This window comes from Felis catus, chromosome C1 (genome assembly GCF_018350175.1).
Source record: "Felis catus isolate Fca126 chromosome C1, F.catus_Fca126_mat1.0, whole genome shotgun sequence".
NCBI classification, from domain to species: domain Eukaryota; kingdom Metazoa; phylum Chordata; class Mammalia; order Carnivora; family Felidae; genus Felis; species Felis catus.
The window spans coordinates 151,252,809-151,272,637 of record NC_058375.1 but is presented as its reverse complement, the minus strand read 5'-3'; the positions used below and the strand labels follow the sequence as shown (position 1 = coordinate 151,272,637).

Below are 19,829 nucleotides of genomic sequence, written 5' to 3'. Positions count from 1 at the left end.
GAAACCTGGTGATGTGAAACAACAGAAATATATCAGCTTATAGTTCTGGAGGTCAGAAGTCTGAAATAGGTCCTACTGGGCTAAAATCAAGGTGCCATCAGGGGTGTATTCCTTCTAGGCTCTAGGGAAGAATTCTTCTCCTGCCTTTTTCAGCTTCCAGCCTGCATCCCTGACTGGTGAAGAGACATTACGGTAAGAAAGGCCAATGGGAAGCCCCTGGAACTGTCCCTCCCCCACAGCTATAGAGTAAAATCAAAAGTAATACCACATCCCTGGTGGTATTATCACAAGATAAGAACCCAAAAAATGCAAGAATGCTGGTTTTCTATCCTACACTCAATTTCCCCATTCATTCAGTCAGTGCAAAAGTAAGATGAATTGTGGAAAATGTTTATGAACCAACCTCAGCAGCCATTTCCAGTGTGGTAACTTTACTGGGTCAAACAATATCATCCTAGTACCTGGGGGCTGTTAACCTGAAGAATACTTTTTTCTTGACCCAATTAATAGGACCATCCAAAAGAGTTTGCCTTAACATAGAAGGGTCAGCAGCATAGTTTCACCGTCCTACTTCAGGGCTACGTCAACTCTCTTGCTCTCTGTCATAATATGGTCTCCCAGGACCTTGGTCGTATCCCATAGAACATCACACTGATCCATCACCTGGGTAACATTATGCCAATTGGACCTCAAGAACCATAAGTAGCGATTTCATTATGTGCTTTAGTAAGACAAATATGGCCACAGAGTAGAGGGTAAATCCCATGAAAATCATGCGAAGTTTCAAGGAATTCAGTAGTCTAGAGTATGCCAGGATAGCTCCTCTGCAGTGAAAGATAAGTCAGTATACCTTGTATGCCCACCACGAAGAGGAACAGTGTTTGCCAGAACTCTTCCGATTTTGGAGAAATGATATACCACAACTGGAAGTGCTTCTCCAACCCATTTGCCAAGCGCCTCTAAGTCTGTCTATCTCGAATGGGGCCTGGAGCAAGAGAGGGCTTCCAAGTTGAGGCTGCCCTGATACTTGTATCTTAATGATCTAGCAGATGCAGTACTTTTAGACATGTCTGTGGCAGCCAGAGATACCACACAAGGCCTCTGGCAAACCCCAATAAGAGAATCACAGAGGGTACGCCTAAGGACTCATGTCCTTTTTGCCAATTTATTAGCTACCTATTGATGTATAATAAAATACCCCCAAAATTCTGGGGCCCATCTTAGATTTTGGCTACAACAGTCAACAATTATTCACTATACGAAAACCAACTCCTCTCTTTCTCCAGGGCCCTGGTGGAGACAGAAAGCATGATCCCGGAACCAAGACTACCAAGCATAGTAGTCTTCTAGGGCTGCTGTAATAAAATACCACAAACCAGCAGCTTACGCTTCTGGAGGCTGGGAGTCCCAAATCAAGGGATCTGCAAGGTTGGTTCCTTCTGAGGGCTGTGAAGGGTGAACCTGTGCCACGTTTCTCTCCTTGGCTTGTAGATGGTCATCGTCTCCTTGTGTCTTTTTACATCATCTTCTTTCTGCGCATATCTGTCTCTGTGTCTAATTTCCCCTTTTTATAACCACTCAGATTAGAGCCCACCCTAATGACTTCTTTTTAACCTGACTACTTCTGTAAAGATCCTATTTTCAAAACACCTGTAGCTTCATGGGGAGTTCTTGATAGCCAGGTAACAGAGGAAAGGTCAGCTTTATGCCAAGTAAGCCGGCAGCAGTCCTAACTGGATGGCTGCTGCATCACAGCCCCTCTCAGGGATGCCTTGGAATAGAGTAGGAAGAGAAATCTTCCTAAGGGGCAGAGCTTTTATTACAGCTGTTTTTTTCATTTTTCATGGAAAGAGAAATGACCTGATATAAGATCAACACTGACTCATAGGTGGCAGCTAATGTGTTGGCCAGCTGGTATCTTAGGGACTTGGAAAAAACAAGCTTGAAAGACTGGTGATAAAGAAGTTGGGGTAGGGGAGATTTGGGAAAAGAATATCTTGAAGAGGGAAGGGTTTGAAGATATTTGTGTCTCATGGAATGCCCTCCAGAGAACAAGATTATCTGTCCCATGGATGTCAGCCAACCTCCCCCCAGCTTCCCCTTGCTGGATGTATGGTGCCATGATACTGGCATGGAGGCTAAGCATGGGCTCAGCTGTATTGCCTTCCTTCTCCAAGGCTAATGTGACTTGTGGCTTCCTTCTTCCATTGCTTTGTGCACAAACTGATAAGAGCAGAGGCCTACACTGAGCCCCCAGTATGGCACCATTCCCTGTAGTCCTTGTTGGTTGGCTCTTTTCATAGCTCCAGCTCACAGGCTCCAGTAACACTATTGACTCACCTTCTGAGCAGTTGGAAAAGGGAGGAGCAGATGGAATTGAAATATACTACTAAAGGCAGAGTTGAGAGGAATTGGTGGCCAAGTGAATGTAGTAGGAGAATGGCAAAGAAAACCTGAGATGAGTGAAGTTTTCAGTTTTTGTGAATGGTGAATGGGAACACTTTGAATGAAGACAGGGATGACCAGAGAAGGGTAGGGAGAGACTGATGGAGGAGATGAAGAGTTCAGTTTGAACCTCTGGAAGTGGGTGAGGGTGAGCATATGTATGCATCGTGAGCAACCAGTGGTCAAGGGATGGGGGGGGGGGGGAAGATCCTGAGTTTAGAAGCAAAGTCAGCACTTGAGATAAAGGATGAAAACTTGATTTTATTCATAACTATGTTAATGTCCCACAGGACTTTGCATGTTTGATCTTTTACCTCTAACTATGGACACGGAGACTTTGCTTTTCAGCTGCAGTGAACAAGCTGAAGAGGCCTTTAAGAAATGGTGGGGCGGGGACACTTACCCTCAGAGGAAGTAAGCATAGGGAGACCCTAAAGGCAAATGTTTACCACAGCATTTTATACTGAAAGTGCCAAATGCACAGACCTCACCTGTCTTGTCCCACTTCTCTATCTCCAGCAACTAGAAGAGGGTCTGGCACCTTGTAGCCACCCAAATTTTTAGGGAGTGGTCAGAATAAATGGGAGGATGTGGCAATGAGGGAAGGAAGGAAGGAAGGAAGGAAGGAAGGAAGGAAGGAAGGAAGGAAGGAAGGAAGGAAGGAAGGAAGGAAGGGGGAAGGAAGGGAGGGAGGGAGAGAGGAAGGAAGGAAAGGAGGGAGGAAGGAAGAAAAGGAGAAAGGAACCAACCTTCAGAGCATAATGGGGACGTGGGGAAGGGAAAAGCCAAAAAGACCTCCTTTTCCCTCACCCTCTGTAAGACTGAAAGATGAGAGGCCATGTGGAGTAATGGTTAAGAACATGGACTCTGAATTCAGGCTCCAAGACATCCTAGCTGAGCGGCTTGGACAAGTGACTTAACTTTTCTGTGCCTAGGCTTCCTCCCTGCAAAATAAACACAGTAAATGCTTACAGAAGCTCCTGGGGAAAAAAGTAAGTTCCACCTAAGTGTTATTGTTATTATTTTTGGCAACTTGATGAGAAGGTAAAACAAGCTGGAAATTCCCCGCGGAGGGTGAATTCAGATACTTAGCCTTTAAGCGCCATTCACAAATTGAATAATCCCATTCTCTCTCACTTTGCCTTCCAGAAGCTTTAAACACCCCCCCTGCTTCCCAACATACTTTCACTAGCAAAAGACAGAGGCCTGGGTTTTAGCACAGCTGCCAGCAATGAGCCGTGAGTCCGCAGACCCCACGGGAGCCGAGCGCCCAGATCCCTTATTAGCCAAGGCCGACCGCCGTCTGTGCGTGGGGTGCGGCCCGCAGGCTCACTCCGGTTCCCGCTCTCGCCACCCCGCCCGCGCGTCCCGGGGCCCCCGCGCCCTGCGCGCCCCGGCTGCCGCCCCGCGCCCAGCACACGGGGGAGGCGCCTCTCGGGCGCCCCCCGGCCGGGATGCCAGTGCCCGGCGCCGGGCGCGCCTTCGCCCGCAGCCTGCCCGCGGCCTTTATACCGAGCCGGCCGGGTGCTCACTAATGTTTAACTCGGGGCCGAAACTTGGGAGCGCCCAGTGACTCCGCGCGCCGAGCAGCGGAGCTGGAAGCGCGTCTCGGCGGCTTGCCTGACTTCTGCCTGCGCTCCTGCTCCGAACGCTCAGTTCCGGGCACACGCCGACCATGAAGGTGAGTGAGGAGCGCCTTTCCCTAACCCCAGGGGCGAGTTGTAGGTGCTTCTTCACCAGACTCTCCCCCAAGTGACCCCGAAGCTCGCGGAACGGAACCAGGGGCTCCTGTTCGGCGGAAGTTCCAGGGCCACCCTCGACAGGTGAAGGGACCTCCCCGAGTTCCCGCCAGGCGCTCGCCCCCCGGGGTTTCTGCTAGAAAGAGGTGCCAAGCCTTGGAGGACGCAGAGAGCCATCCATAAAACGCTCGCTCGAACTCTCACCTGGCTTCTCCCTCACTTGGCTTCTGACGTTCAGGAGGCGTAGAGAAGCAAACGCTAGTGTGCTTGGAGGCCAAAAGTTCAAGGGCGACCGCTCTTGGCAACCTCCGCGCTCCAAACCCTCCCAGCCCACTGTGCCCCCTTTCCAATGCACGCCCATCGGCAAACCCCGCTGCCTAGGGTGCAGGGCGGGCCCCGACCCTCTACCTCTACCGCGCTGGGGCCAGACGGCTCGCTCTAACCGGACACGATCTGACCCGCCTGCAGACACCGTGGAAGGTGCTCCTGGGACTGCTGGGGCTTGCTGCGCTCATCACCATCATCACCGTGCCCGTGGTTCTGCTGAACAAAGGCAGTAAGTTCGAAACATTTGAAAAAGATAAGACAACTGGAGGCCAGGATCGGGTTCTACCTTACCACACCGAGAGCTAAGGATCTTGCTGGGGGCTTGGACCAGTGCACCAGGTTGTAGCTGAGGCTTCCCTGGTCGTGGCTAGATGCCCTTCCCGGGGTCTCCAGCGTTCAGGCTGCAAAAGGTTAGCAGCGGCCACATTTTAAGTATCATAAATACACACTTCCTGAAATTAAGGAGAAGCCTTAGGATTTCTTTTTATTAAATTCCAAGTTAAATGTTTAATATGATTTCAATTTAAAAAAAAAAAAATAGCCTCCCTAGTAGGGATCTTCAAAGGAGAAGATGTGGTGTTTGAAGGTCCCGAACAGTAGTAAGGCTGTCATAAAAGGAGGGGAAAAATGAGAGAAAGAAAACTCCCAAGATACAGTTTTGAGAAAAGACTGTATGGGGAACCCAGGTTCTTTTCCTTCCAGGGTGATGGAAAGTCATTAATTGGAGAGTTGAGATGCAGGGAAATAACTATTGACCACTTATAGCAGTATTTCAGAGTAAATCATAAAACTGGTGTACGTGGTAATATTCAGAAGGGGATGGGATCAGTGATGTGTGGTGGATTCTTTCATTGAAAGCCACCTTCATTTCTTTTAGCTTTCCTGACCCAGTGCAGCTCTAGTTCCTGATATAAAATGTTCATATAATGGAATACACATTATTGGGTGCAAACAAGTGAGAACAACTAGTTTGGGTCTCTTGTGGCCTTACTTTCCTTCTAAGTAAATATTTACTTTCATTTCAGTAAGACACATTCTAGTCAGCCAACTGAAGCATTCTCTCTGGATGCTCTATCTAACCAGGAAATGTGCAGGCAGTGCTCACGTACTGAGGGGTCTTCTCCAGATTTCAAGGTGACAGCTCAGAATTAGTTTGTGAAGCTATCAAGGACTATGTTTGCCTGGCAATTCCAGGACTGGGGCAGAGGTCCCAGAGGTTAAGTAACTGAGTGTGCTGACCTATTGATAATGACTTTTAGTTAAGAAAGCAATGGTTACCATCGTTTTAAACAATTAAATGGCAGACATCAGTTCACTTATATTTGACTCTTGTTTTTTTGAAATGATACTTTGTATGTTTAAACAACCACACACACAAAGCCTGGCTGTAAGAAAAGAATGGATCATCCATACGATCAATAAATATTCACGTGGCTTACATTATGTCCCAGGCACAGTGCTACTTGCTGCAAATACAAGGATTGAAATTTTTAAAGATCTCTGACCTCAAGAGCTTTATAGCTAGTGGGAAACAAATATGCAAAAAGTCATGCATTTTTTTTTTTTTAAAAACGGATAGCTCATTTGTCTCCAGAACATCACTGAAGCACACCACAGCATCCCTGGAAGAATGGGTATAAAGCTGTAACTATCAGAACTTTCCTTAAGGAAACTTGGAAGGAACACCAAACTTTGATGAAGCCACTTGAAATGGGCAGTGAGATGGTCTAGGAGACTGGGTCAGCCAAGTGCCTTCTAGGGGTTGGTCGGGTTAACTACAGGGATTTTGCTTTGCCGGGGGAGCATGCAGACTAGAGAGGGGCTGTCTTGCCATTTCCTGAAAACCACACCTCGTCTCTTCCCCCACCATGAAATTTGGACAAATATTTCAAGAACATTCTTTTGGTGGGGACTTCTCCAGAGATTCTTGTGTCTCCATCTAAGTATTATGATTTGATAAGATAATTTAGAGAGGCTTGAGCAGAACAGACTTGCCTGTGGATTAGAAGGAGTACTTCTGGGCAGGTCTTCTCATAGGAAGTTTCTTCTGTGGGAATGCTTGAATGGTTACTATCAGTTTCTGGGGATAAGGTTTTCCAGAAAACATAAATGCCTTATGAGTCAATACAGAGACACAAGGGCACATCCTCTAACTGGATTATAAAAGGGCTCCTAGCAGAAGAGGAGAGTGGGAAGCAGCGAAAGAAGTTTGATTTTTAACCATAGATGATGAAGAACTCCAGGAGAATTGTGAGCATGCCTGGACTGTTGGGCAGGACAGCGGGTACAGGGGTTGAGCAGGGCAAGGCTAGAGGGGAAGCAGGGAAGTGTCCTAGAAGACTGATGGTGCACAGCAGAATTTGGAGACTATAGGGCTACTCAGAAATGTGACCAATTAGACTTTGGTAATTGATTAAACATACAAGGAAGAGGAGGGTGGCTAAGGATGTTGCCCTTGGGCAACTGGGTGGATATGTGGTATCATGGGGTGCTTTGTTTATGCCTTACACACTCAAGTTCTCTTCTCCTATTTCTTAGTTGGAATGTATGTATATTTGAGGAGGAAAGGGAAATCCTCTTGTTTCAACTCCTGCTTTAAAGGGGCAGAGATGAAAGCTAAGGAATGTGGCATTATCATTAAGTCCACGATATCATTCCTGGGCTGGGCCACAATGAAGAGCAGCATTCTTACAAAGAATCCAGAGTCATCACCCAAGAAATGTTCTCCATATTGTCAATCTAAGTTTAAAGTTAAAAAAAAAAAAAAGCACTAGGAAGGAAAAGGGGATAGGAAGTGGGAGAGAGCAAAGATAAATGGAAATGAAGGGAGGGAGGAAGGAAGGAAGGAAAGGAGAGGGAAGGGGAGGGAGGAAGATTTTGATAGATCATGCAGAAAGCTAAGAAATAAACAACCAAAAGAAAGGAGGAAGAAATGAGCAAACCCAAGTTCATCCTCTGAGAGGTTGGTTTAAGAGAAGGTTAAGTGTTTCCATAAGAAACACTGACTTTAGCGGAACTAAACACACCCAGAGGAGAGAGAGAGTGAAAGAGAGGCATAAGCGTAATACTTCTGTATTTTTTTTTAGAATAAAAACTCCCTGAGGTCAGGAATTATGCATGTCATCAAGCAAAATTAAAAGCTCACCTCCTTCTGTATGTATAATAGAGGATTGTATTTTGTTTTAAACCCTTCATATATCCTATTATAGAAGGATATTACATTTAAACGTTCAGTTTCCCAGAGAATCCTCAGTAAAATATATAAATATAATGAAAGTATAGAAATCCTCATGGCTTAGTGGTAATAAAATCTCTGACTCAACATTGGTGAGCCCTTTATTTCCCCTTTCACATTGTATTATAGGCTGGGCTTTTGATTTATCAAATAGTTTTATTATTGTATTTGTTATTTGTCAAATAGTTTTATTGTTGAGTTTTATTATGGGATAGAAACGTACCTGTTCTTCTCTTGTTCTTTTCACTGCTTTAGCAGTAAATTTCCCCAGTATCTTCTTTCAGTGCATGGGAAATTTGACTGCTCACCCATCCATCAGTAGTAAAAGGAAACCCAGATGTGAAGGAGACAGGAATACTCAAAGAAAAGATAATATCTATGAAGTTTGCCTGAGGAAGTCCAGTATCTATTCCAGGTTTAAAAGCACATAAATGAGGCTGAATGAAAGCTTTGTATATTTCAGGGGACAGTTTCTAAACAGTGAGCTCTGTAAAAGCTCGGGTTGACTCCAGCTAGCTCAGTTAACTATTGTCAACCTTTGTCAAGTGCTCAGGAGGTCAGTGGGTTGGTCTTTTTCAGGCCAGCTATTGTGGCTCCCTAGCCACAGTATGTGCCTTAAATTTCTCTTATACATCTTGCCTCTCATCCCAAAGTGGATCAGAGAGAAAAAGGCAAGACTGTTTGCCCAGTTGATGGCTAGAGAAAAACAACATAAAATGACTGATGAGAGCTGGATCAGTGTACTTAAAGTGCTGATGCCCATGGGAAATGTGGCCATAAATACACGCAGGACCACCTTGCTTATGGAAGAGAAAGTATGCAAACATGTAATAATAGCTAACGTGTTCACTCTGTGCCAGGTATTGGGCAGAGGGCTCTCAATATGCTTTTCCTTTGATCCTTAGGACAACCCTTTGAGAGACTATTATCATCTCCATTTTTACAGAAATGTAAATTTTACTTTGAGAGAGTGCTTTAGTTACTTATTACTGCATAATGAATTACCTTGAAACTTAAAACCACAAACACTTGTTATCTCACAACTTCTGTGGGTCAGGAATTTGGCAGTGGTTTAGGTGGGAGGTTCTAGCTAAAGATCTCTTAAGAGATTTTGATCAAGATGTCATCTGAAAGCTTGACTGAGGCTGGTGGTTCCACTTCTAAGCTCTCTCATGTGGCTCTTGGCTAAGACATCTCAGTTCCCCACCATGTGGGCCTTTCCATGGCATGTTAGGGTAGCTGGCTGCCCGTAGAATGAAGGATCCAAGAGAGCAGCCAAATAGGAAGCCACAGAGCCTTTTATCACCCTGCTTCAGAAGTGATATGCCAGCACTTCTGCTGTATTATATTGCTCGCACAAACCAGCCCTGATACAGTGTGAGAGGGCATTACACAAGGGCATGAATACTAGCAGCAGAGATCACTGGGGACCATCTTAGAAGCTGGCTACCAAAGAAGTTAAGAAACTTGCTCAGAGTTCCACAGAGTTGAAATTCACACTCAGGCAACATGACTCCAGAGCTGATGCTCTTAAACTCCAAATCATTCTTCTGGTTTTGATCAAGTATAAAATTAATGTGGCCATATTAGCATAAAGTTACAATTTCCCACGTATATGCCTATATTATAATTTCATGGCTGCTAATCCCTGATGCCAAGTGTTCTGAGGAAACACACCTGCCTCTGGTACCTCCATTCCTATATAAAGCCGTGGACAATGACATCCAGCTTGGGCTGATATCCTACCCTGTGGACTGGTCTTATTAAGTATCTTTACTAGTAGTAGGTCCAGATTTGTTCTTTGCACTCAATTACACTTACTTTGTTTCTAATGCATGCTATGTTATTTGATTTGATCTTCCCAGAACAATCCATTAAGGTATTATTATCTTGACTTGTTACACTGAAGTTTAGGGCTTTGTGAATAAGTACTAGAATTTGGAAATCCAAACCTTTTGACTTTTAGCCTTCCCTGAGTCTGCTGATTTCCATCTGTAGCTGTTTTAAAGAAATGCTTTGGTGGGAATTTTTGTAAGTGAATGATTAATCATTGCTTTATGGTTTGATACCAATTCCCTTTCATTGTTGTAAATCAATTATCTTGTAAATATTTTTACCTTTAGTCTTCATAGCTCCAGCGTGACCTCTAAAAAAGCGTGTGTCTCTCAATTTCAGAGTAAACTAAAACCACAAAATCAGAACTTCTGAGTTAGCTGTGTTCTTTTTTGCCATGTACTATATTTGCAGCTTCATATTTGACTTCAAAATTACAGCTTTCTATGAAGTTTTCTGAACTCAATTATAAAGCATTTGGTTTAGTTACCTGTATACGTTAAGTGTACATTTCTTCATTATTTGGTTCACTGGGGAAGCAAGTAGACCCGTGATCTTGGGTCACATATTTCAGCATCTAAGGGCCAAGAAGCAGAGGTAATTCCAAGCAGAGCCAAAGCCAGCAGGGACTTTGTTCCTGGCCCCCTGAGGACTAGGGTGGCTCAGGGTGTATAATGAAGGAAGAGGAAGCAGGAGGGGTATTAAGTGGGGACGACCTCATTCCCCTTGCCTGACTTCACACTGGGTACCTCCAGAACTGGCTGGGTGGCCCCTGTGGCCTTAACATGGCCTCTGTGGGGCTGAGAACCTCTTCTTATTTTCCTCAGTTGTTGTAAAGCTCCATCTGCTCAAGCTTAAGGTCACAAATTTCATGGATGGCTCTTATTCTCTGCTGTTTTCCTTTATTCTTTTATTTTCAGGCAGGAAACTTATAAGATTTAAAACCTCCTGAGGGCTAAGGTCCTGTGATGGCCAGATGCAGGATTTGTTAACTCACCAACACGTATCGAATACTTATGCATGTCAGGTGTTATTGTGGGTATAGGGCATCTGGCCCTAAACAGTAGAGATGAGGAGCCTGCTCCCACGGACCTGTATTTTTTTTTCAACATTTATTCATTTTTGAGAGTGAGAGAGACAGAGCATGAGTAAGGGAGGGGCTGAAAGAGAGGGAGACACAGAATCCAAAGCACGCTCCAGGCTCTGAGCTGTCAGCATAGAGCCCAACGCGGGGCTCGAACTCACAGACTGGGAGATCATGACCTGAGCTGAAGTCAGAAGCTTAACCGACTGAGCCACCCAGGCGCCCCCCATGGACCTTTAATATCTACAGGCAAGTAGTCGGCAAGCACATGAGTAATTTCAGATCATAATGGTGCTAGGACAAAAATTAAGTGTGCTAGAGAAGGTGGAGGGACACAGAAAAGGGGTTTCTTTTTATTCCAAGCATGAATGTGGATGATCTTAATTCCATTTTAAAAATATGTCTCTCGCTCTGAGTAGATAATGGAGGTGAGTGGGGGGCATTTGTGAGAGATGATGGCAGATTGGACAGGGTAGTAGTATTGGAGATTAAAAAAAAAAGGAAAGCAGAATATACTTTGGAGGTAAAACAATGTGTGGTGAAGAGCAAAGTGAAGAGTGAGGGAAGGAGCAGAGATAAGGATGACTCCTTGAATGGCTGTCTTCATAGTTAAAGTGGGGAACTTTTTCTTGCTCTCGTGGCTCTATCTTTCCCACAAGAACTAATCTACAATGGTTCCTCTGAACTAATGCCTTTGTCCTACTGTGTCGCTTCAGGGATCAGGAGGCAGGACTCAGAAATGCCTTCTACACTGTGCACGTAGCACATACTTGTCAACAGATGGTAATTCTCCAATTCAGCAAATATTTATGGAGCATCTTCTAGATGCCAGGAACTTTCTTATCCACTGGAGATAGAAAAATGATAGATATGGCCCTTGTCCTAAAACAATTCACCATATAAAAGGAAGCATAAACATTAACTATGGTAAAAAGGGCTAAGTGTCCTTCTAGTAAATGATCCAAGTGCTATAGATGCACGAAAGGGCAATGATAAATGCTGCCCAGGGAAGTCTGTACAGAAACCAACCAGGCATGAAGGATTAATCATTAATGGACTTAAAGACAATCCTTCCAATACTGGAGCCACTAGACTGGCTTCCAGGCATACAGTTCACCTACAAGTTTAGTCCTCAATGGTTTATGGCCCTTGATTCTGTATCAAACAGAATGTTTCTGGCGGCAAGTAACAGAGTACCCAACCAAAACTTGTTTAAAGTATGGAGTGTTACTATTGTACTGTTATTAGCATCTTACATAACTGGAAGTGTAGAAATAATGCCACTCTAGAGTCTGTTAATGCAGTGGTTTAACAGCATCCTCAAGGGCCTGGCGTCTTCCTGTCTTTTCAGCTGCACCCTTCTCAGACTGTTGGCTTGTGTTCTCAAGTGTGTCCTTTTGGGGTCAAGCACATCATTGCTCACACAGCTGTTTTGCAAGGGAGAAGATGATGCTGTTTTTCATTCATAGTCTGTTCTATCCGGGAGGAAAAGCTTTTCCAGAAGTCCCTCAGCCCAAGGCAGACTTTCTCTCACGTCTCATTGGCCAGATCTGAGTCACTTGTCCATTCTAAACTAATCACTAGTGGGGGGCGGGGTATGAATTTGTGTTCTGGATTTTCTTTGGAACTGGAGTAATCAAGACTCATCTTTCTGGGATGAGTAGGAAACTTCTTCCTTAACACATGGCAGGGGAAGGGTAATTACCTAAATTGAATTGGGAATTCCAAAAGAAAGAAATAGCCGGGCACAGGGTGTCTGTGTAGGCATATCATAGATTTTATCATTCCTTTATTTTTGTTACATTGAAAGATTTAATTTGCTAACAAAAGAAAGTAGATGTCAACTACTTTGACCAGCTCTGAACTCCAAAGAGTCTGATCATATAACTCTCCTTCCCCTCTTCTCATCTTCTTTCCTAACTGCCTGAATTTATTGCAGAGCAGGGTATTATTATCCTGAATGTATTTTGACCCTAGTACTTGCTTTTATCATGGTATCCAAAGTGACTAAGGATGGGGAGGAATTGTATTTGAAATATTTAAGATACAAATCTGAGACAGCAGAGCGGGTCAGAAACATCTGAGGAGAATTACTCTCATTTTTTTCGTTAAAAAGCCCATACAAATTGTCATATTTTATTCAATTCACAAGGTGAAAAGGTAGCAGAAAGAGTCAACAGAAATTTTAAAAAGTAATGTTTAAAAAAAATTTTTTTAACGTTTATTTATTTTTGAGACAGAGACAGAGCATGAACGGGGGAGGGTCAGAGAGAGGGAGACACAGAATCTGAAACAGGCTCCAGGCTCTGAGCTGTTAGCACAGAGCCCGACGCGGGGCTCAAACTCACGGACCGTGAGATCATGACCTGAGCTGAAGTCGGCCGCTTAACTGACTGAGCCACCCAGGCGCCCCAAAAAGTAATGTTTTAAATTACACAGTAAACATTAGACCTGCAAAAGTTGACCCAGGAAGGTAGGATTTGAAATAACTAATGGCAATAAAAACAAAATACAATAAGTAAATAAAAGCAAACAAGATAGCCTCATAGTGTCTGGATTTGATGACTCAAATCTTTGTTGTTAAATCTCCAGAGGGGGCAATTAATCTACATGGTAATGATTTGATGACAATGAAAATGGTTTGTACTGAAAAGCACATCTAGAACCCAACATCAGTGGCTTCTTGTAAAGCCTGGAAATCCCCATGCTCCCCACCTGCTCCCTTGCCCACCTTCCTAGTGGACTCTGTAATGTGTCTCCTCTCTCCCAGGCCCTAATATCCCCTCAGCTGATAACCTGGCTTCCTATTTTAATGAGTAAACAGGGCCATCAGAAGAGACTGCCCTCCATTCCCACCAGCCCCTCTGAGCATTCACCCACACTTGTCCCTCCCAGGGTGCTGGGTGAACTTTCCTGGCACCTGCCTGAGGCCAGATCCTCCTGTGGGCACTGATTCTGCCCTTTTTCCTTTGCCTAGAAATAGGGTTTCAGTTCTTTCTTCTGCCCTCTGCATCCTCATTTTCTCCTCTCCATCTAATTGTGTTATAACCTCTCACATGAGAAGAGAAGTGAAGGGAAGGCAAGGGAAGGGAAAAATCTTTTCGGGATCCCACATCCCTGCCAATCACCAGCCCTTCCCCCCACTCCCCCCGCCACCGGCCCTTTCCCTTTCCCTGCTCTCTTTACCACAAAACTCCTCAAACAGCTTTGTGTTATCTCTGTCCACAGTTCCTCTCCCCACGCTGTCTTAAACCCACTGCAACAAGGCTTACCCTTACTCCACCACTAACACAGCTCAGTTCTCCTCAAGGTCTCTAACCTGTGTGCTGCTAACAGCAGAGCCCTGTTCTCTATGTGTCTCACTGTCCTATCAGTTAATCATCCTTTCCACCTCTCCCTGGGTTTCCACTCTTCTCCTGGTGTGTTCCTTCTACTTCACCACATGCCCCCTCCATTCTCCTTAGAAGTTTCTCTTCCTGTCTGACTTCTAGCCTTTGACCAACCAGGGCTCCATCCTGGAACTCCCTTCCTCCCTCCCTCCCTCCCTCCCTCCCACTAGGTGATTTCATACACTCTCATGGCCTTAAACACCATCTGTAACCTGACATGCCCCAGTGGCCAGACCAGATGTCTTTTGGGACCTCTGTGTACATATGTATGAGCAGGCATCTCCATTTGGATGTTATTGGCATCTGAAAGCAACACTTCTCTGAACTCCCCCTAAACCTGTTCCTCCCTTAGTGGACCTCTTCTCGGCAGATAGCAATTCCGTTTCTCCAGTTGCTGAGGCCAAAATCCATGCAGTTTCCACTCCACAGACCCACTTATATTCAACCTCCAATTGGTTAGCAAATCCTGTCACTTCTATCATGTTCTTTCAGAATTTGACCGTACCTCACCACCTCTACTGCCACCACCCTGGTCCACAATGCCATCACCTTTCACCTGAATTTTTACCAAAAAATCTTCCTATTTCTTTTTCGTTAACTTTTCTACAGTGCATTTTCATCACAACAGATAAGGTGACTGTGGTAGGCAGAACTCTAAAATGACTCCTTAAATTTCCTCCCTTCTCCCATGCACTAGCCTCTAAGATACATTACGATGGATTTAGTTCTCGCGATTAGGTTGTTCTGTGGCACGGTCCACTTCAAGAGAGGGAGATTACCTAGGTGGGCCTGACCTGATCATATGAGCCCTTAAAAAAAAAAAAAAAAGCAGAGTTTTTCTGGCTGTTCACAGAAGGGGTAGTCGGAGGTTTGAGGCACAAAAAGGATTTTTCACGCCATTGCTGATTTGGAGGGCCCACGTGACAAGGGATGTGAGAGGACTCTACGAGGTGAGAGCAATCCTTGGCTGAGAGCCAGCAAGGGAACAGTGACATCACTCCTACACCCATGCAAAACTGAATTCTGCCAACAACCTGCATGATCTTGGAAGCAGCTTCCTCCCCTCTCTCCCCGAAAGCCTCCAGATGAGGGCTCAGCCTGGCTAACGCCTGGATCTCTGCTTTGCTAGACCGTGGGCAGGGAATCCAGCCATGCCAGGCTGGAATTTGACCCACAGAACCTTGAGCTAATACACGGGTGTTGTATTAAGCCACTATGTTTGTGCCATTTGTTATCCACCAATAGAAAACTGATACAGTGACCATTTTTAAACAGAGGCCTGATCACATTCTCCTCTGTTCAGACCAGTTGGATGAGTCTCCATCTTTCAGAGTAAACACTGGAAATCTGGATGGCCAGAGAGCCTATGTGATCTGAGCCTCACTGCCTCTGTGGGTTCCTCCCCTGTTCCCTCCTCATCATTTAAGTACCTGTCCTCAGAGGTTCTGTATTTGCAGATATTTTTGCCAGGATTCTTCTTCCCCAGGACTGTCTGTTGCTTATCCCCTCACTTCGTCTCTGCTAAATGCCACTTTATCCCTGGGGCCTACCCTCACCAAATTACTGAACACAGTCCTCTCGCCAAACCTGACCCTCCATTTCCCCTTACCTGCTTTATTTTCAATGTGGCACCTATCACCACCTCACATATGGCATATGGCATTGTGTACTTACTATTTGTTCCTATGTCCCCCCATTTGAATGTAAGCTTCCTGGCAGTAAGAGTTTTTCATGTTTTGTTCACTCTTATGTCTCTAGTGCCCATGACATCAAGGAACAGCATGTTTGTATTAGTTTCTGAGGGCTGCCGTAACAAATTAGCACAAGGTGCATGACTTAAAACAACAGAAACTTATTATCTTATGGTTATGAAGTCTAGATGTCTGAAAGCAAGGTGTCAGTAGGGCCATGCTCACTCTGAAGGCTCATGGGAAGAAGTCTCCTTTGTCTTTCTCCTGCTTCCGGTGGTTATTGGCAGCCATTGGTGTTCCCTGGCTTGTAGCTAGATCAATCTGATTTCTGCTTGCATCTTCACATGGCCTTCTTCCATCCATCTCCACATGGTCCTCTCTGTCATCCAGGTCAGCAATAATATGTCTTCACATGGCCTTCTTCCATCCGTCTCCACATGGTCCTCTCTGTCTTCCAGGTCAGCAATAATATGTCTTCACATGGCCTTCTTATAAGGACACCAGTCATTGGATTTAGGACCTGCCCTCATCTAGTATGACCTCATTTCAACTAACTGCATCTGCAAAGACCCTATTTCCAAATAGTTACATTCTGAGGTTCCAGGTGGACATGATTTTAGGGGGAACATGTTTCAGCTCAGTACAGCCTGGCAAATATTTGGCGAATTGAAGGAATCATCTTGAAGCTCATGCAAAAAACATATTTTTTGATTAACATTTTAATGTTGCTCTAATTCTGATTAAAATACTTACATTCATAAATATGGAGTCAAGCCATCCATTTGTAGAGTACAGTGCTAGCAGCTGTTTGATGAAGATAAAATAATCCTTCCAGCTTACTTATAGTCTAGTTAAGACAAGACTGTTCAGATTACATATTTAAATAATGGTATAAAATTACTTGATTAGCTGGAAAAACATCGGGTGCAGAAAATAAGCACCAAGGAAGACGAGGAGGGAGAAATGAGTGCCATGTAAGTAGTAAGGGATAGATCCAGAGGCATGAGGAGGGACAGTGAGAAAATGAAGGCCACCCGTGTGGATTGTTTACTTGAGACGTTTGCTAATAAATACAGGGAGAGAAATAAAGAGATAGCTGCAAGGTCAGGTAAATATTTTTTATGATGGCTACATCCTGTGCATGCTTAAGGACAGGGCAGAAGTAACCACTGAAAAGACCGTGGAGATGCTGAGGGAGAAGAGGTGAAAACAAAGTCCCTTGGGATAAAGAAGGCAAGGACTGGAGACACAGGGCGGGCTGGCTTCTTCCTCCAAGTGCTGAGGAAAGGGTCGGTGGAGGGGTGGTAGGAGGGGCATAGCACAGAAGTGGGAAGCATCGTGGGGAAGAGGCCCCTTAGAGTAGCTTTTGCTATAAAGGAAGAATTGTTGGATCTTTTCATTGGATAAATCCATATTCTTTTGAAAATGGGTACTGCAGGACCTGATTTATTTAGGGTTGTGTTATGTTCTAAATCTAGGGAACATGAAAAGAAAGGAAGAAAAGAAACTTGTTAAGTTCCTAGTTTTCTGATTCCTTTTTATGAGTTCAGGGAAAAGATAATGAGTTTCTGGATGCACCAGGCAAGAATGAATGACGGTGGTATGACCTCCTTTCCAGGAAGTCACAAAATTTCCACTTTTAGTAACAGTCCGTAGAGAAAATTCTGGGGTTTTCAGAAAGAATTGGCACCCCTTTGACTTTGGAGCACTAGGACAAATTGTGTTCTAATGCAACCTACCAACTCCTCAAGTCCAAATGATATTACCAACCTATCTATCTGGATTCAATGCAAACGTTGAATTTGAACACTTCCATAAAGTCTAATAATGTATCCATCTATACCAATTCACAAAAACTGCCAGCATAGAATCTACCATATGCAACCACCCTCCGAAATATTTAAGGTGTTTAGAAGGGTGGTAATAACCATAGGCTTCAGAGCCATATTGCCTGGTTCAAGTGTAGCTTCGGCACTTAGTAGCCATGGGACTTGAATCCACTTACTATCTATGCCTGTCTTCACCTCAGTTTCCTTACCTGTAAAACTGCGATGAGAATAAGTTATTAAATGTACAATGCCTAGAATATCCCAGCACACTGGAGGAACTCTGTAAACATTTGTAGTTATTATTCTTTATGTATTTTTAACTCGTATGTTCTTTTAACAGTCCCAGAGGCAGGTGCTATAATACTAACACTTGTTTCACAGAATGCTGGGAAGGGGAATGTTTGTGGCAGTTTTGTTTTCTGGTGATCATTTTTCCTTATATCCTGGCAGACAAACACTTATCACAGAGTGGCCTTGTTGATTATACCCATAAATCTTTCTGGAAAATTCTTCAGCAATTCAGTATTAGAGCTTTCAGCTTCACCAAATGCTGATGTTCTCCAACACCTTCTGTTGATATCTGACTGCAACTACTTTTGAGTATTTCTCAAGAGAAACCAGCTCTTTGCTAAAATAGCTGCGTGTTTCATGGGCCTGTGAGCCATTTATCCATATAATTTATACATTTCCACCTTTCAGTTGTTTCTTGTCACCTGGAATTACACTGGTTTAATGTCAGTCAACATCGTGGGCATAAAAGCCTTTATTTATAAATATGAATTTTGGCTATTATTGTGCCAGTGTTTATTCCCAGAAGGGTCCTAACAAGAGAAGAGGAAGTGACTATGAAAATGAATGCATGCATGCATGCATGAATGAATGAATGAATGAATGAATGAATCACTTTTCATTTCAAAAAGGAATAAAGCAGCCCTGATGCCCTGTTTAGTGCAGGTTTCCTGTGTGGGCTTCCTGGGGTGAAGGCAGAGTGAGTAAACCCAGTGCAGACTGGGTTTAGATCAGGAAGTCCTCTGACCTTGCACTTATTTGCCAGTGGCTATAAATGCCTTCATCTTGACCCGAATTTTGAGGCATGAATATTCTGCCTACTGTCACTTTTCTGCATATATATTGGAGTCTTATGCTGATATTGTTTCAAGGCAATTAGAGTTTCAATTCAATATCTGTCTTTCAAAACTGATCTTGGGAGCAGTTTTGTTTCTGTTTTTTTTGTTGTTGTTGTTGCTTACAGTTTTGAGGAATGTATACACAGTGTGGTCAAAGGAAAGCTAAGTCTGGCCACCTGTTTTTATAAATAAAGTTTTATTGGAGCACAGCCACATCCATTTGTTTACGTGTTGTCTGTGGCTGCTTTCAGGCTACAGGCAGACTCAAGTAGTTACAACAAAGAGGCCTGACCCACAAAGCCTGAAATATTTACCATCTGGCCCCTTAAGAAGTTGCCAACCCCAGGCCTAGATATTGGATTCTTAGAGACTATCAAGACCGTATTTTAAAGGCAAAATGTGTTAGTCCTTATATTGTAAAAATCCAATGGCATGAAAAACACAGAAATTGCACTCAGTGTTTCAGCAGCGAGATTTAGTATGAAAATTAGTTGCACAGATTAAAGATTAAAAGAGAAATTCTGAAGTAACCCAGAGACAGTAGCTGCAAGAATGTGCCATCTTTAGGGGTTGGAAACAAAGAGGAAGAAGAAGGACACAGAAGAAGGCTCTAATGGGTGTAAGGCACCCAGCTACTTCTGGCACCGTGGGGAGCCACAATGAGGCAGGACTGGGCATTCCAAAGGTGCTAGAGGCTGGACCAGGTGCTACTTCTGGGCACATACCGACAGGATCAACAAGAAAAAGGAAGTCCTTCCTCTTCTCCTACTGGCCAACCTACTAACTAGACCCATCTGGCCAAGTGCACTGCACTTTGTGCTCCCACTGTCACTTGGAGTTCACTGTGCTGGTATTTGAAACCGTGTTACTATGTTTGTATTGTCCGTTTGTACTGTGTTTGTATTCATTCAACAAATACTTAGGGACAGTCTATTATATGCCAGGCACTGTTCTAGGCTTGTGGTGATGTGATAGTAAACAAAACGAAACACAAAAAAATCAGTGCCCCTATGGAGTTAACATTCAGTCAAATAAGGCAGAGAGTAAACAAGATAAGTAAAACATATGATATGGTAGATGGTGTCATTGTGAAGGAAAATAAATAAGCAAGAAGGCCCATAGAGAATGCC

At 44.1% G+C, this 19,829-nt stretch overlaps 1 protein-coding gene and 1 long non-coding RNA gene across 3 annotated transcripts in view; one reads left to right on the top strand and one right to left on the bottom strand.

The window, feature by feature from the left end:
• Positions 1–4,892, bottom strand: part of LOC102901482 — a 43,966-nt gene extending 39,074 nt beyond the window's left edge. The window contains exon 1 of the long non-coding RNA XR_002744815.2: positions 4,389–4,892. This is a non-coding gene — a long non-coding RNA (uncharacterized LOC102901482). The remainder of the gene's footprint in view (positions 1–4,388) is intronic.
• DPP4 (dipeptidyl peptidase 4) overlaps positions 1–19,829 on the top strand; it is a 108,666-nt gene that overhangs the window by 26,242 nt on the left and 62,595 nt on the right. Inside the window, 2 exon segments of one of the 2 annotated variants that reach the window (NM_001009838.1) lie at positions 4,112–4,126; positions 4,653–4,740. The exons of the other annotated variant lie outside the window; for it this stretch is intronic. Coding sequence (NP_001009838.1) covers positions 4,121–4,126; positions 4,653–4,740 — 94 coding nt within the window. The 5' untranslated portion in view covers positions 4,112–4,120. 2 annotated transcript variants of the gene reach the window in all.